This window comes from Anthonomus grandis, chromosome 22, assembly GCF_022605725.1.
Source record: "Anthonomus grandis grandis chromosome 22, icAntGran1.3, whole genome shotgun sequence".
Classification (NCBI taxonomy): domain Eukaryota; kingdom Metazoa; phylum Arthropoda; class Insecta; order Coleoptera; family Curculionidae; genus Anthonomus; species Anthonomus grandis.
Window position 1 is genome coordinate 18,337,138 of NC_065567.1, and position 19,482 is coordinate 18,356,619.

General features: G+C 31.6%; 1 protein-coding gene across 1 annotated transcript in view; it reads left to right on the plus strand.

Moving 5' to 3' along the window:
- Positions 1-416: 416 nt before the first annotated feature.
- LOC126749180 (uncharacterized) overlaps positions 417-19,482 on the plus strand; it is a 185,354-nt gene continuing 166,288 nt past the window's right edge. Inside the window, exon 1 of the mRNA XM_050458860.1 lies at positions 417-648. Within this exon, the coding sequence (XP_050314817.1) occupies positions 584-648 (65 nt within the window). The 5' untranslated portion in view covers positions 417-583. The remainder of the gene's footprint in view (positions 649-19,482) is intronic.

Genomic DNA, 19,482 nt, shown 5'->3' on the forward strand with positions numbered 1-19,482 from the left:
ACTATAATAAATTATCTATAGCACTTCACTCCGGCATTTTATAGATGGATTTTCATTACCTTTGCCATTTAGTGACGAGCTATTTTTAGGCTACCATGTCTTTGATTCGTCTATATCTATTGATTTTATAACTAATTTTGAAATCACTTAAAGCAGTTCCGCAATGTAACAAAATTAGTTCATCGTTTCAGCATAATTGCATAAATATATTAAAAAAAAACAATAAGCAAACAACAAATTAATTAAGTACTGTTAATATGTTCTTCGTGTTACGCTAATAAAGTCCTACAAACCCAGTGAATCGATTAAAATCAAAGCCATATCATAATATCATCACATTAGATTAAATACCACATACAGATTTAATCCCCTTTCTCAGCTGATTCTGGCTTTGCTTGGCGCAACTGTTAACACTGATCAGTGTTCACTCACTCCTTTAACTACGCGGTTACCATTGGTGGTACCTGGGGAACCAGTAGACGCGTGCTTCGTGTGCTACTTACGAACTTTTTGGCGCGAGCGGGTTCTTGTGCGACTATTTTAAAAGTGATTCATTTTTTTTGTGGATTTTTAAATTTTTAATATGATTACCCTGTATAGAACCATTAAAGGTACCACTAAGGGGAGAAAGAAACGGGAGAATAAAGGGTAAGTCTTAGCATAAAACTTTAATTTTATTTTGTGCAATATTTTGATCTGCGAAAAATTTCTTTTAAAAGATTTATAAAATTATTTTATTTTTAATTGTGATTTTTTTAGTGCTATTATATCTTTTTATGAACGTATATTTCAAAGTACAAATATATCAAATAATATTGAGCTCTTTTGAAAAAAATATATTTACTTTCAGATCCTTAGGAGCAATCTTACAGATTTTTAGTTTTTTCTTAAGTTTAATTTTTATAGTCAATTTTTCACATATATATAAGTATATTTTTGATTAATTGTACTACTTAATACAAGACCACACAAAAGAGAGTAAAAAAAAAATTAACACAAAAATAAAAAATGTATTTATGAGGTAAATCAACAGATATTTCACAACTTTCTTAATCAGATTTAAATAAGAAAAATAATAATAAATTATAGTAAGTAAATTAGTAAAATAAAAAACTCGATTTTGACATCTACCAAGTAAGACTCAAGATTCCACTTCTTTTTTTAAAAAAAAATCAGTAGAATATAATTTATTTATTTATTATGGTTTTAAAATTGTTTTAATCCCGTACAAGCAATAATTTCTTCCGGGTTGAAATGTTTACTTGCATTGTATTTTATCGATTTTGTACGATTTTTATTAATTTTTTGTTGGCATTACATTTTTTTTCAAAATTTAAGATTTTTTAAATTTTTACAATATAATAATTATTTAGTATAATTTTATAGAAATTCTAGGAGCAATTAGCTTTAATTTAAGGTTTTGTTACAAAGATTTACAATTTATATTAAATTTCCGTTAAGTATTGAGTAAATACCAACTATTGAAAGTACGAAAGAAAAAATATATTTTGTACATTTATTGTTAAATTAACTGTTAAGGCTCTTTAGTAAACCCCAATGTGAATAAAGTTAAAAAATCAAATTAAAAATTCACCTAAATTACCACAATTTCAATAGAATATATAATAATATAATCATGTCTTTATTTTTACATAAACAATATTATTTTTAAATAATAAACTTAAATAAACTTAAATTAAATATTTACATAAACAATATTATTAACTTTATTTTTACAAAAACAATATAGGAAACAAATCAGAAATGGGTGGCGCCTTTTGATTTAATCGCTCTTCCACGTATACCAACTTAAATCGGTCACAAAAAAAGCAAATATAAAGTATTTTAAAAAAAATTAAAACTAACAAATATTAGCAAAAAATATATTAAAAATAAGAAAATCTTTTTTTTTTAGATGATATGCGAATTGACAGAGGAATATTATTAAAAAGTTTTATCGAATTAAAGAAATAGGATCTTTGAAATAGACTGGTTCTATGTTTAGGTATTCGATAGACAAATCTAAAGCATGTTTGGCTGATATGAACATCTGATTTCTTCACCATCTCAGAACAGAAATATAGAGGCTCCTATTCGGTGACAATTGTTTAGTTGTTTGTTTTAGTTATCATGTTTATTTAAAATCTCTCTGTTAAACTTAACCACCCACTCTCGGCATACTCCTGACTCATATGATCAAACTTTCTAAGCAAAACGAACACAGGCATTCTATATTTTTGGCAAAGTTTCTTCATCTTTATTTAAAATTGCTGGTCAATATACAACATCACAAGATGAAATAGTGGAGAGAATAAAGATTATCATACAATCTTAATTTTATGTTAGTACTAAGAAGATCTTTGTGAAAATGTAAATGTGAAATGAATCTTGGACCAACCGAGCAAATCATAGGTCAAAGTCATTTATTCACTAAATGTGAGCCTTACATTATTTTACTACTACGATTGAGGAACAAACAAATTCTGCCTGTTGTTCCGTTTCCAAGTGTGTCTTTCATATGGTGAACAATGAATTTATATTTGAAGAAATTTGGCGAAATGGTTGTACCTTACCCAAAACAACCAATTCAAACACTGTCTCAATTGCAGTAGGGTGACCTGGTTTTCCTTGATTTGAACGAATATTTCACACCCCAATACTAAATCTATAGGTTTGGATTCTAATTAGTTCTTATTAACGAGTTTTAGACCTTCTAAGTGTTCTCATACGCTGGTACAAGAAGTCACATCTGAACATAGCTTTGGAACTACGAAAGCATCAAAGAACAAAGAGGGTTCAAGTTGCCTTAGTAACATATGACAGCGAAGCCAGGAATTTCAGTGGTGAATTGACGTCTAGAAAGATGTAGACGGTGAATGACATTTTTTACTGAAAAACATGTTTCGAAACCTGAATTGTAATAGCCATAGGTAACAGAACTAACGTAACCATAACGAACGTAACCATAGGAAACATTGGAGAAGCATTTCCAGAAAAGGAAATATGGGTATTATTCATTTATTATTTATCGAAAATGGGACACTAGGATGCTGTTGCATTCTTTGATAAATGTAATAACGGATGATGAAGTTTTGAAGAACAGCGACAAAAGACTCGTATTTGCAGCTTTCTACCTCATGGGATGGATGAAGGCAGTTGATATAAATCTTTTGTTGTTTAGCAAATAATGATGAATTATCACCTGAACCAAGCTCCAGAGAATTTGAAAATTTTGTAACCCTACAATAAAAACATTTAATTCGCGAATTAAAATTTCTTTCAAAAAAGAGCAATTCCATTAAAGTCTCGGTTCTTTTAAGAGAAGCATTTATCTAAAAATCTTAAAAAAATAATAGTAAATTTGAGAGTCGTCAGCATATTGATCTATTGTGCAATTATTTATCGAAGAATAAACATCATGAATGAAAAAAATATAGAGAAAAAGTAGTGGTTTCAAGACACTGCCTTATGAGACACCCTATCTGATCATAATATAATCTGGTACTTTTTTATTAATACACACGCGTTGAAAACGATTGAAACGATGAAACGAGAAGCATCACTTAAACCAATAAATTGTAATTTTGTCCATAGAACATGATAATAACGGGTATCAAAAGCTTTGCTAAAATCAAGTTATATTAAACATGTATTTATCGCTAGCCTTAAAAATATCATTCGTAACCTTAGCGAGTGCTGTAGTCGTGCTATGATTAGCTCGAAAACCTGACTGTTTAAATGGTAAAACATTGTATTTATGTAACAATTTATTTAGTTGTGATTTAATTTTTTTTTCCAAAAGTTTTGAAGCTGTTGATAGGATACTTACAGGTCTATAGCCAGAAAGGTCAGTTGGGCGATTAGTTTTTTGACTAGGACCAGGCTCAATAAAGCCTGGTTTGATAGTGTAAAAAAATTTCGAAACATCAGCAGTGACTTAAGTAACTTCTGAGAAGGTAAACTTACATATATTAGCATTAAGTTGATTAGCATACCTAGTATCAGTAATGGTCCTTAGCGTGTTTGGATTCTTGCTGACAGGGATATAGCTAAAAAAGTAATTACTAAATTGTTCAAGGCTTTTGGAAGTTGCTTAGGTTTTTATACTCAAGCCAGTTTATATCCGAATTGCTCTGTCTATACCTCGATAGAGCATTATTCCTAAGTGGCATCATTAATTTTAAATTCGGAGTCAACGAAGGCGCTTTTGTTACTCTATATGGTCATGCATCTAGAGGTATACAGATATCATGTAGAATATATAAGATATATAGGCTTCCAAAGATAGACTAAAAGTAACTAATAAAAATGTTTAACCTCGTTAGATAGTAAAGGAGTAAGTATGAAATTATATATAATATATATAAAACAAAATTTTAAATAATTTTAGAAGATATTTGATGACTATTGAGAAATTGTATTTTATGATTTAAAAATTTTATAAGTTCCAGGTCTAAAGTGAAAAACTTCATTCTCAGGGCTTTGTAACGAAAACATAGTTTCAGTTTTCACTTTTGAATTAATGATTCTTTCCGTTTTTAATTTTTTTTTGAGGAATAAGGCAATTCTAGAGACTACTTAATAATCTAATAATAGATAGTAAAGAATAATAATGAAAATTAAAAGCTTTGATGATAAGCCAAGAATGGTAACAACTGTAAAAAAGCTCATGTATCTATAATTTATAAGTATGTGAGTGAAGTTTTAAAATTTTACTGTAAAAAAAACATTTTTCTGATTTTCACGATATTTTTATAAACAAAGTAAAAATCACAAGAAACTAGCTACTTCACTAAGTAAATTGGATTAAAAAATACAAAGTGAAAACTCTGTCAAGTTTCCAAGAGTGTCAACTACGAAAATAAATAATGCGCCACCCTTGGCAAAACCAGAGATCATTATGCTCTTCTTAACCTCACTCGCCATGAAATAACAAGATCCAAATTTTAAGAAGTCGAACTACGAGATTCATCATTTGGCAACAGCGCGGTTCTTCATGCTGCCTACAAGTCTATCTGCCGTAGAACGTCCGCATTGCCAAATTTCAGGAGATTTAATAACATTTGGCAATAACGCGGTGCTGCCAAGGAATATTAGGGTTGCCAAATTTAAAGAGATCAAATTGCTAATCAATTGGCAATTCCGCGGTTCGCTATGCTGTCTACAACCCAAATTTCCAAGAGTGTTAACTACATGAATATTCCGCAACTTAATTGGCAAAACCGCATTTATTATGTTGTGTTCAAGCATACTTGCCATAGAACATTAAAATTGTCAAATTTTAAGGAACAAACTACGAAATTAATTATTTGGAAACAGCGCAATAATTTTGCATTGATTGCAAGCATCTAATTTCTTTTATTTCTCTTTCAGCTGTAATAATTCAACAAACAATAGTTAAACAAAAATAAATCACATTGACAAAGATGTTACACATTTTGTCCTAACCCGATTTGATATATATAAATAAAAAAAATTAAGAGTATAATGCGTTAAAATGCGCAACAATTATACGCTTTTTGGATTGTTTGGTTTTTTCTTAATAAAAAGTTAATTGTCCTAAAAAAATCGTTGGTTTTACTTGACTACTGCGTGGTTTAATAAAAAAAAATGTAGCGGTTGTGATGCAAAAATTACATAACAAACCGAATTTCCAAAACGGCTGCCTACAAAACGAAAGTGTAAAAAAGTTGCAAGCGGCAAACGCAAATATTTAGATTAAGAAATATAACAATTATTTAGTACACATTGTTTTAATTATATGAAATTAAATAAGGTAAGCATGACGGTTTTTAAAAATAAGAACTTTTGTAATGGACAATTGTGAGTAAAGTAATAATTATTTAAATAGTCACATCGCATAAAAACTGCTGCTTAAAGAATTAAACCATATTAAGTGAGATAATACTTATGTAATCATCTTTTATTGTAGACTAATTATTTTTTAAGATTAAACTTCAGTGTGTCAATCAATATTCTCGAAATTCGAATTCATTATTAATAGTTAAAAGCGCATAAGGAAGATATTCTAAATAGTAGTAGTGAAAGGTACAAATCAATAATAATTAGGAAGTTAAACACACTTAATTAATTTAACAAAAATTCTTCTATTCTTATAGCAATTAAACTCGACAAAAATGCGGTCCCTTATACGTTTTAGAAAGTACAACATTGACAGTAACCTTATTTAAATCACATTAAATAGAATAATAGACTTTTAACTTAATGATTATTAGTATGCAAAAGGTAAGTTTTTAATATGTACAACCTATAAAGGTTTATATTCACTTGTATTGTACGTGCGATATTGCGAAATGTAATGTCGAAATTATCTTTTGCATTCCTCCTGCTAACACCTTCAGTTTTATGTTTATTTATCGATTTGTCCTCCTGTCAGTATTATTTGCATCTCGCATATAATATTATGGTACCATCATGACCATAAAAGTCGCCGCAAGTTAATGATGCAATTTTGGTATTTTTGGTCAGAAAACCAGCAACCTTTTGCTTAAGGTTCTGCGAGCGGAAGATCCTTATCAGATGCCTTTAAAAAATGATATACATTAATGTTTTTCCATGTTCAAAATTTTGTTTTATGACTCAATTTTCCCGATTTCACAATAAACTTTGTTTTGTTATAATAAATATAAACTACTCGTTTAAAAGGTAATAAATTATTGACCTAGACAGGGAAAAAATGCTTGAGGCTAAGTTAATAAGAATATCCCCACGGTATGCTCTGTCTGTCTTAAAAGGCAAATAAAAGAGGACTTGATCCTATGGGCTAGACAAGATATCTACTGCTATCCGAACTCGTAGACAGCGACACTCGGATGAGGTATTATGCTGGTCATTTCCAGAGCGAGATCTGGGAATAGAAATACCAATTTAAAACATGCTATTCCGCCTATAGAAGATGTTCAGGACCGTAAAGACCTCCCATCCCTGTAAGCCGTAATGAAGGCAAACGAGGGCCATTTAAATGGTCAGGAGACATAAACAGCCACTATTATCGTTCCCACTTGCTCATCACAGAGATGGCAACCAACTTAAGACCATACCCGTAGAAAGTTTCCAGAACTACAATAAGCAGACTACCGCCATAAACAATTGAGACAATAAGAGAAGAAGCCTGACAGCTCGGTTTCATACCAGAAAAAACAGAGTGCAAGAACCAGATGCAGCACAAGTACAGATTATTATGCGTAAACACCAAGAAATATCCTAATAAGTCCTAACGGAATGCATAGAAAAATATACTGGAATGAACCTGACCTCAGATAAAAGATATGAACGACGTCATAGAAATTAAAATAAATTATTGTAACGATATTACTAAGCTTCATGACTTGGCATATTATGCATCGCAGGCTATCGTTCAATTATGTGAATACTTGGCACCATGTAACCTAAAGAGTACCAAAAACAAAACCAGAATCGGAAATACGTCTAGCAAAAGAGTTAACAACATAGGAAACGAGATATGAATACTAATAGAAGATCGAAATTGCATGAAAATTCGAAAAGTAAAAGACGAAAAGTATTTGAAATAGTAAAGAAACATACAAGCAAAAACAACAAATTGCAGATAGAAATTGCGGACTTTATTAAGCAATGGTTGAGAATATATATGCTAATAGACTCAACCGATACATAGAAGCATAGAATCTTTAGTCATAGTCAACGAAATTTTTATCAGAACCTCAACATATACCAAGCCGCCCAATGCAATGTCAAAGGTGTGAGGTACCTGATGCAATGAAGGAATTCTAGGAAAATATGTGGGAGAAACCAGCCCGGCACAAGTTATCAACCAATTCGAATAAAGATGAAGGCAAAATCAGAGACAAGGTACTGATAATGTCGTCCAAAAAACTCGCTAATGCAGAACTTAATCAAGTATAAGCGTTTATTTCTATCTTCTGAAAAGCTCCTGGTCCAGACAAGATTCTAAACTCCTGGTACAAACGACTTACCAATATAAGACCAAAACTTTATAAATAGATGATTGAGTAAAAACTCCTAGTTACCTTATGAAAGGCATCACATATCTTCTCCCAGAAACAGACCAACTCTCTGAAGACCCGTAAAATATAGATCCATCTTCTGCTTATAAAATAATAAGTGGTACAATATGTAACAATATCTGTAAACACATGATAGACCATAATCTCCTGACAAAGGAGCAAGAAGGATGCAGGAAGAAAGCTCAAGGATGTAAGGAGCAACTGATCATAGACAGACAATACAATAATAAAACAAAATCATCAAAACTTATATACAGTTATGGTTGACTACCCAAAAGCATTTCGTAGTGTTCCTTTTTCTTCACTTGTGCAATGTTTGTCTAGGTACAAAATAAATCCATCCAATGATGTGATTGATATTTCTTCATTGTCATTAACCTTCTGTCAACTGCTTTCAACAAACTTCGATGTTGCTATGAAATGAATATGGCAGCAGGCCTCTCCCACCTCATGTATATGATAATACAATATTTTCACCAAAACAAAATGGTATAAATAAACTTTTGGATGAAGTTTGGGTCTTGACAATTACAAAACCAACAGTATTCGCAAGAGAAAATAGCATGGCTATCAATTCACAATGGCGTTAGGTGGTGGAACGATCTCGCACATGTGAAAAGACGATACATATAAATGCCTAGACTTGGCTCAGTCACTAGGAATACAAGAAGGTGATGTAAAAAACCAACCGAAGGAAAAACTAAAAAAAGCAAATATTAACATAAGAGTAAACCTTCAGCAGTAAATATCGCAGTTGCAATTAATATTTAGGCGACCCCTGTAGTGACATATAGCTTCGGCGTAGTGCACTAGACTTTTACAGAGATAGATGATCCAAACAGAACAATAAGAGATTTTCTAGCATCAGAAAACATCATCGAAAGGCATGCGAGGGGAGGTTCCACTTACCTCAAAGCAAAGGTGGAAGGAGTATAGCAGACCAGGTAGACCAGGTCATCCCAACTTAATTACAATAACTCAATGTAGAATGTGTGGCGAAAAGCATGAAAATGAATAGCTAATAAGTGAATGCAAAGTCTTAGTATCATGGGAATACACCAGTCGTTATAATAACACAGCGAAAATTATTCTTACCGAACTGACTCACAAATCAGAACTTGGAAAATGAATAATAATAGCAAAAGTTTTAAATAAAAATAATTAATAATGTAAATCTTGCAACTTACCTGTTGCAGAATAGATAATCCAGTAACTAAAAATAATAATAAAATAATTTTTATTTTTTCAAAAAAGGAAATCATGCGATTTGATTTACCTTCCTATTATTTATAAAAGTATTATTTGGAAATATAATAAACCTAATAAATAACATTATAATTTTAATTATAATAACGGTTATCTGGTTTCCTCAAGTTAACAATATTTACTATTAATTTTATTTAATATTTTGGACTAATTTTAGGAAATCCAATTTGACCCAATCATTAAATACTTCTGAATTTATTGAAGACTGTACGTTTTATCTTGAAGCGTTCAGCGTTTAGATGGTTTTTTTGAAATGATCTTGGACTATTGTTTTGTCCCTTTCTATTTACGGCAAATGCTTTGGCTATCCTTGTCTTAACCTTCATGAATCTTATATTTTTATTAATTGTCTTTACTCCAATAAAAAAGTTGACTTGATTAATGTGTTAACAACACTTCAGAAGTTGGTTATTAAAGCAATTTTAATTAATGCAGAAATACATTTATTTAGTTTTTTTTTTAATTTCCTCTCATAAGTATTTTAAAAAATGGGGAGAAATTGTACTTTAAACTGAGAAATTGAAATTTGTTTCATGCCAAAATTCCGATGAATTAACATATAACAGGAATTGATAGGCGTTAAAAATGACAACGATTCCTTATATAAATTGCCAAAGTTTTGTCGGATTTTTGTTCAGAAAATGAGCCCAAGTAAATTAATATACAGAGTGCCTCTTTTTTTACCATGGTAACATCTATTTTTTTCGTTTAATTCAATAACGTCAGTCAAAAATTAATTTGACTGTTTTCTTTAAATAACCGAAATGTCTGACCCTCGTATATTGAACAAAATCGAGTAGGTCAAACTTTTTGCAACTTCTTATATAATCTTTCACCTTTAACCTATCTGCGGGTATTTCCAGCGTTTTTTTGGAAGTCTGATATTAAACAATAAAATTGTTTATTTTTTGAACAGCATGACATCTAATGATTTTTCAGTAAGATCATAGGTCACAAATGCAAAACGTGAAAAGGTCATAATGAGGTAATATTGCTCATGCATGTTAGCAAAAAAAATCACATTGACTTTTATTCGCCTAATTACTGATACTTGCCTAAATTCTGTCTAAAGTGATATTTGAAATAAGTCCTTGATAGCCACACATAGGAATTTCTATGACTGTATATAATCAATGATTTTTTTTTGATCGTGAAAGGCAACGAATTTAATAAATGTCGCGGGAGACCACCCAAGCAATAAATTTTAAAGATATAAATTTCATTGAAAACTATGCACCTTAAAATATTAGTTAATTTCGTTTAGTCATGATGCTTACACCATAAAAAGTGTGGTGAAACCAATTTTAACAATACTAGATCATTTCTTTTATCCCCGTGATGGTATAGGTATTTCCATTGCATCTTATTATATGAAGTTCGAAATAAAAATTATAGTATGACATGTTAGTTCTTTTAATTATTTTTTTAAAATTAATCCTAGGTGAAGAAATAGTTTATACTTGCGGTAAGGCAAAATGAAAAACACACAGTCTTCCTTTAGTCGTGTATTCTATATAAAGCTTAAAATTCCCAACATATTTTAGTAATAGCAGTGCCCATTATCAGAGGGTTAGTAGAAGGAAATTGGTCGTGAACTTAGAAACAAGAAGCAAAAAAAAAAGACAGAAAAAAATTTAAAATTAATATAAGTCAATACAAATTTTTTCAAAAAATTCTATTGTTGACAAAGATGAATGGAAGCATCAAAGAGGTGATATTTGACAGAACGGATTTTCATGATAAGTGAAAAAATTATTAGATTGTAATAAGGGAAGTTCAGAATTAAAGAGGAGAGTAATTATTATTATAAAAGCAGTTTTAATACAATAAATCCAACCCGATGTGATGGACTGAATAGTAGGTTACTGAGAACCGGCATCTAGGTTTCAGTTTAGTATTGTATATTATTATATAAAATAGCACCATCATTTTATTCTGTTTAATAATTATAAATTTGGAGAATAGTTTTATGTTAATTTTTTAAGTATACCACCCAAACAAATTGTTTTTGGAATTTAAATGTAAATTATCTTGACAGATTACACTGATGATGGCGATAAAATAACCGAAAGCATTTTGTTATTGAAATTAATACGAAACATACGTAATATAAATCTTTTCAAGTTTTATATAAACTTATAGGCCATAACTTCTAGTAAAAGATGATTCAACCATTAGACCATGGTCATCTTCAATATTGTTTACTTAACTATGGCGATTTAATGAAATTTTATGCTTCCTTTCGGCATTATTTAACAATAATTAGATGCGGTCTAAAAAAATATAGTTTCGGTAATTTTATTAGTTATTGCGTATTGTGCCTACGAACAAATGAGGAAATAAAATAGCATACTTATCTAACATGAAATAAATGGGCGTGACACCCTTTATGGTAAAAATTTTGATAATTTTATTAACCTTGCCAGTTCGTCAAGCGTTGTATTTAATTATTAAAATTAATGCATTGTTGTTATTTGGAACTTATATTGGCGGTGCATACTAAAATAATAACAGTATTATAATCAGTTAACTTAGTACAATGTCTGATTAAAATGACCTAGATTTCTTAATTATTTAATAAATTCCTAACATCTACTAATGTGTGTAAAAGCAATTATTTTTCTCTAGATAAACTATGGTCTTATTTGGAAAATGCTTTATTGGACCTATTAAATCTATTTGCCATATAAAGCTTAGCTAATGAAAACTTGTTTTAGTATATTATTTAGATTATAGTTCAAGAAACCTGCTTGAGACACAGATGCTTATATTCGACATTTTTAACTGTTTAAAGACTTTCCATAAATTTCTGTAAAATTATTAAGCGCACTCTAATTTTAAAACTACTTCAGCCGTTTTATTTAATGAAGCATACCGCCTTTACAGAATAACATATTTGTTGCGAAATCGAAAATGCAATTATTAGAAAAGGTCAATAAACAGATGTGGATTTACTAAGAATTTTCTTATAAGGAGTGATTTTGCAAGTATGGTCTATAGCTGCTAATCTTTTTCAATATAGTTGTCAAATTGTTAAAAAATGGAGTATTTTTTTTATATATCATGCACTTGTTTTTTAAATGTTGTAGACTTTTTTATTAAATATAAAATTTATAATGGTTTTTAAAACAACAGTTATTCCTAGGATATCGCAACAGTATTTCTAACGGGCTTAATTTAAGACATTATTGGCATATTATAGGAATGTTTCACTGAAATATGTATTAAATCATATCATGTATCTGAAGGTGTATTTTTTCGTTATTTTTAAATATGGTTACCTAATTCAGGAACACACTCCTTCTGGAACACACTTTTTTTATTGACAATGTCAAAAGTTTTACCTGATCATTTGACTGTCGTTTAATTATTTCTAACGTAAATAAGAAAACTTATTAAATTGTTATGATTACAATCAATCAACACTTCCAAGGTCAAAGATGAGGCCACTTTGGTCATGATAAGGCATTATCCTGACGATTTTTACAATTTTCAACTTCGTTGTCGGACGTCCCTGAATCCGGTACACCACGTTATTGATTCTGGTGACCACATGAAATAGACCTTCCCAATCCTTATGGAGCTTTGGTGACTGCCCTTCATTTTGTGTGGATTATATAATTAGACTCTGTCCTCAGGATTAAATCCGTTAGAACTCGCCTTTATGACATAACGCTTTGTCGGGTTTCCTAGTAATAACGTCTAAAGGTAAACGAAGTTCATCACCGAAAACAACTTTGCCTGATTTTTCTTGTAGAATAGTGAACTATTATAATAGCTACTTACTAAAGTAATCCACAGCACAAGAGCATATCGATTTCTGGAGCTGCTACTAGGAAAAGATCCTCTTACGTCTACGCAAATTCATACAAAGGGTGCACTAACAAGATGCTGCATAATTTTTCCTATGCTCCAGCTTCTTGGGCTCTTGCTTGATAAACATTGCTCACTGTCGGCATCAACATTCAACATTTTCACCTCTTTCTCACATTTGCCATGCTATTACTAACTACAAAATGTCCTCCGCCAGCACCGCCATGAACAGCTTTAAGAACTCTTGCAATCCATTTCGAGAAGAGATTATCAGAAATGTCTTTTTAATATCATTCATCTTAAGTAACCAACGAAAACTTCTCGAGCCCTTAGCTCATAAATATGGCCAAATACTAGGTTATCACACTGATCCTGATTATACTAGTTGTGTCCCACTCTTCAGGAGTGTTAACGCCAACATGATAACAAGCAGATATTTCTGTCTATTGTTTCAATTCTTTTTAGATAATGTTGACACGTTTCAATGTAATCGTCTGGATAAAGCCTTGGCATTTTGGTGTTGTTCACCTTGCCTATGTTCTATTGTAAAGTGATACTCTTGTAGCCGTTGAAGCGATTTTGCTATTTGTCATTTAGGGTTCTTGAACTAAAAAGCCCTTTCACAGAAGCATGTCCTAAGAATGATTCGTTGAATATACATATATTTATGAAAATATTCAATAGCTTTTACTGCTGCCAATAGCTCTTGTCCGGTCACACAATAGTTTCTTTCTGGGTTTGGAAATGTTTTACTAAAATATTCATATTTTTGTGAAAGGACGGCTTCAACTCCAACATTCCTTGCATATGTATCCAAAATAAAAAGTTTGTCCAGAAATCGGATACGTTCAAATTGAAGAGGTGCATAGTTAACTGGTGTCTGGCAGTAAGCCGTGGCCATTTTTCGATTACTTCTACTTTATCTGAATCAGTCTTGACACCACTTTCTGATATTACACGATTGAGATATCGAACTTCTTTTTGAAAGAATCATAATTTTTAGAACTTAGTTTCAGATTAGCCTCTCGAATCTTGATAAATATATCTTGAACGTTATTTAAATGATCTTTAAGTATTCTTCCCAGTATAATGACGTTATCCAATTAAACTAAGCTTGACTCTCAAGTGATTGGACGTAGCACGGTTTCCACAAGCCTTTCAAAAGTGGCTGGAGCATTACAGAGTCCAAAGGGCATTTTACCTGCCAGTATACACTCGTCAGTAAAAATGTAGTTTTATTTGAATTTAATAAAAGATAAATAGCTACAGAAATAGCCCTAAGTTGAGAAAAATATACAGTGCATTCCAAAAGTTATGTCTAAATTCATTCAAAATTACGCGATGGGTTTTTTGCAAAAACGCTCGAACCCATCGATTTCTATTTTAAGCGGCCCTTTTTTTTCATGAAGTTTGTATATACAGGGTTGCTCGAAAATACATTTCGACCATCAACTTCATTTTTTCAAATGAAAGTACCTTTTACTAATTTTATTTTTGAATTTCGCATGGAATATGGCGCGCACTTCTCTGCGAATCCTCTCTTTTAAGTCGTCAGGATCATTTAACTCATTAACAAATACGAGGGCGGGTCAATAAGTCCGTGACTTTTTGAATTTCCCGCCCTTTAATGGAAATGGCAACTCTGCTCCTGTCAACAGAGAACTGTCAGTTGACGCCTGTCAAAATTTGAACAAGCTGCGTCATTTAGTTTGTGTTTGACAGCTGTTGATAGCAGACTACCACTCGTTTTGAGAAGAAAATAGAAAAAAGTGAATTTCGTGTGCTCATTAAGCATTATTTTTTACGGAAAAAACCATCACTCAAACCAAGGCTAAGCTTGATAAATATGATGGGGACTCTGCACCATCCATTTCCATGGTAAAGAAGTGGTTTACTGAATTTCGATGTAGCCGTACAAGCACGGAAGATGCCGAACGTTCTGGACGCCCAGTCGAGGTCTCTACATCCAAAACAATCGAAAAAATTCACGATATGGTTTTAGCCGATCGGAGATTAAAAGTGAGAGAGATTGTGGAAGCCATAGGCATCTCACATGGTTCAGTAGTTTCAATTTTGAATGATCATTTGGGTATGAGAAAGCTTTCCGCAAGATGGGTCCTGCATTTGCTCACAATCGACCACAAACGCAACCGTGTGACAATTTCCCAGGAGTGTTTGGCGTTATTCAACCGCAATATGGACGAATTTTTGCGTCGTTTCGTCACCGTGGACGAAATGTGGATCTACCACAACACGCCGGAGTCCAAACAGCAGTCAAAACAGTGGATTTCTTGGGGTGAATCGGCGCCCAAGAAGACAAAGGTGGGTTTGTCAGCCAATAAAGTCATGGCGATCGTTTTTTGGGATGCACGCGGTATAATCCACATTGACTATCTTCAAAAGGGGAAAACAATCAATGGAGAATATTATACCAACTTATTGGATAGATTCAAGAAGGAACTGAAAGAAAAAAGACCACATTTGGCCAAAAAAAAAGTTCTTTTCCACCAGGACAATGCAAGGGTCCACACATGTGCAGTTTCCATGGCAAAAATCCATGAATTAGGTTACAAATTACTTCCTCATCCGCCCTATTTTCCAGATTTAGCCCCCAGTGACTATTTCCTATTCCCAAACTTAAAGAAATGGCTCGGCGGAAAGAGATTTAACTCCAACGACGAAATCATCTCTCAAACAAATGCTTATTTTGATGACTTCGACAAATCATATTTTGCCTAAGGGATAAAAAAATTGGAGAAACGTTGGAATAAGTATATAGAAGTCAAAGGAGACTATGTTGAAAAATAAAATAACTTTTTATATAAAAACCTGTCTTTTATCCAAAAACACGGACTTATTGACCCGCCCTCGTACCTTTGACTTAAGGTATCCCCACAAAAAAAAGTCCATTTATGTTAGGTCAGGCGACCTAGCGGGCCAGTCGATGGGTCCTCTCCTTTCTATTCATTAATTTCGAAAGGTTTTATCAAAAAATGTACACACAGTGGCAGCGTAGTGCGAAGGAGCACCATCTTGATAGAAAATTATTTCTTCGTCAATAGATTTGGAAATAAAGCTAGTAATGTTGGAACCAATTCAACTTGGAAAAAATCGAAATATACTTGTCCCGTTAAGTCTTTTCAGAAGTGAAGCTGTAAGGGAAAATGGACCTATTACACTTTCGCGCATTATTCCACACTACACATTTAATTTTTAAGGTACTGGGTGGTCATCTCCATCATCCAATGCGAAAAAAATCAAAAGTGAAATAAAAAAAGGGTGCTTTCGTTGAATTAAAAAATGAAGTTGATGGTCAAAATTAATTTTTGAGCAACTTCACGTACAAAAAAACGCAACTTGAAATAAAAATCGACGGGTTTGGGCGTTCTTGCAAAAAACCCATCGCATAAGGTGTAGAAAGGACATACTTAAAAATATATACTGAACAAAATTTATGCATGATTAGACTATTCCATACCACACAAGCCTTAAAAAAATATTTGCTATCGATCGCTATCATAATGGATAGGGTATCGTTTTTAATGATATTTTATTGAATAAACAAATACTGTAATGTTTAATTTTTTCTCATTTACAAGCCACTCTTATGAAAAATTAAGGAAAATCCCTCGTAATACATTTCTAATATGTCTTTGGGATAACGAAGTAATTTTTAAGAAGCCACCTAAATGTTTGCTTGTAATTATGTGCGAATATTTCATTTGTATTTGATTTGAAAATATATCATGTAAATATCATGTATAGTGAATAATTTAATTACAAAACTGGGAACGTCTGCAATTTTTTTTAAACATAAATAAATGAGTTTTGTGAAGAAAATATGATATGAGAGGAATAATAAAAGTCAACATGTATTTAATCCGGCGATCAAACGGGCTTTCAGGAAAGCACGACATTCCGCAGACAAAAGTGAAATTTAAAAGTAAAAATAAATCCACCGAAAAGGTGGACATAAGGTAAGATAAAAGTCGACGAAATGCTGTGGCAGTTGAACGTTTTTATCTGAAATCGCGAGATGTGTGTGTATGCAAAAAAGTCGCGTATGTCCAGCACAATAAATAAAATGCCCCGATGCTAACGAATAAAAGAATGAGAAGGAAAAATCTTCTTGTCAATCCCGTGCCTTGCCTGGATATTAAAGCGCTGACATTTAAATGTGAAGGTTTAGAGTATATAATCTCGATGCGATTTTTTTGTCGTTACTTAATGCGTTCGCTAAAGAATTCATTTAATTCTTGAAATCATTTACAGGTAAACTTTATAGTTTTCCTAATTAATACAACCATTATGGTTTGAGTTGCGGATGAATTCACCAAAATAAAACAAACTAAACACTTAATTAATTCCCAGAGATTATCAGATTAGTTGTTACAATCGTCGTAAAATAATTTTTATGAGGTATTAAATAGATGACAATTTTATTGGCCAGAATTCATTTTTGTTTTTGTATTTATATGTAGGTTCATTATTTTGTAATGCCTTTTTGAAGAATTTCTCTTTATTTATATCGTAAAATTAATCAGGTACATTAGTCATGAAATTTCTTATTGTTCTAAGATATATCGTAAAATAGTTTATTAAACATAAAGAAATGAATGTGTCACCATAATCCGAACAAAGTCTTATTCTTCAAACAGTTTCTCGACACCAGTTTGGTTGCCTAATAAATTCAATGAGGCTATTTAATCTTCAAATGACCATCAGCAAGAGAAATTTTCTTTAAAGAAATTATTAACAAGTGATTATTAGATATTCTCCGCTTGCGTAACGAAGAGTCATAAATCATGTCGCATATAACAATCCGTAATAAATATGAGGCGGCACAATTTTGGCATATTTTGTTCACTTTCTTCCCTTTAGTTTTTTTCGCTTGCGTAGGTATTTCTACTTCATTATATCTGCTTTTGCGATATAAAATAGTACTTATATAAGTAATTTTTTTACTAAATTATTGTGAAATTTCACATAACGAGAGATACGCAAAAACCAACTGGAGCCATAGGTCAAGAGGTATTATAAATACTTGTTTGGCAAACAATTTTTAATGAATTCTTCTTTTTTAATCATCTAGCCAATCTCTAAATCATACGGTTCATCTATAACCTGGATCTCTTTTTCCTTTTTTGCTTCATCTTCATCTTTACTTACCTATGTGAAACAATCATTAAAATGATTGTGGTAAAAACAAAAGTAAACTGGTAAGTCAAGTGGTAATATGGAAAAGAAATTTTGTAATTTGGGAGAATGGTGCAAAAGCATTTTCATAATGAATCGTTAAAACCACAATTTGGACTTACAACTTACAAATTGTGAAATTACACATGAAGATTTAGAATGACAACATATCACTGAATCATGTGAAATGGTCTGTATCACTCATCCTATCACATGTATGAGAGACAGGACTCGCGAATCATAGAACAAAGTTTTAACAAGGTTCATATGTCGTTGGTCACTTTATGAAATTTTGATTTATTTGCTAACCTGATATGTTTGAATAAAGTTGCGAGAGACTTTAAGTTTGATGATCTTATATAGGTGATATACATATATCTAAATCTGCAGAAGCATTACTATGATGAAACCCCTAAATATCAAGTCATGAATTTGATCTTAACTGAGTGCATCTCCCTTAAAGACTTCTTTTCCTTTTATGATACTTACAGTTCCAAGATGTTTCTAATTTTCAGGTATATCATGCTTTTTTTAAACAGAATCTTTCACCCTAATAACATTACTTACTAAATTATTTCCTAACATCTAACATTATTAATCACCAATGAAATTATGATCTTATACGATGAAAACCTCCTTCGATATGCCCAATCCTCATAAAATACTTGTGTACGATAACCAAGTAAACATACACAAGGCTTTTAACAATTCGTATCAGAAGTCCATTTTAGTTATGAAATGTAACAATTCTCATTATCATTCTATAAGACTATGGTCAACATATCTTAGATTAATAATTTTGAAGCATCTAATAGTTAATTGCTGCTCATAAGATGGTTCTTGTAATCCTTTGAGTTTGTAATTTACGAATCTAGCATATGCTGGTACCAACATTTTTCAACCAAGACTTCAATACTTGGAATGAAAGTGGAATGAATTCCCCAAATGAATTTAGGACCGAACGTAACCAAAAGCAAATTGACTTAGGAAAGTCAATGAGGCCCTCTGGTCTAAGAGATTTTAGGTCACAGTAATTATTGCATAGTTATTTAAACCGTCCTTTCCATTGGCATAGTCAGCAGCTTCTTCCACCTTCAAACATCAATAGAACTTCGGAGTTTTCGTAATATCTAAGGCGTGGAGATGATGAATATACTGATGTAAGTGCTAATGTCTAGTT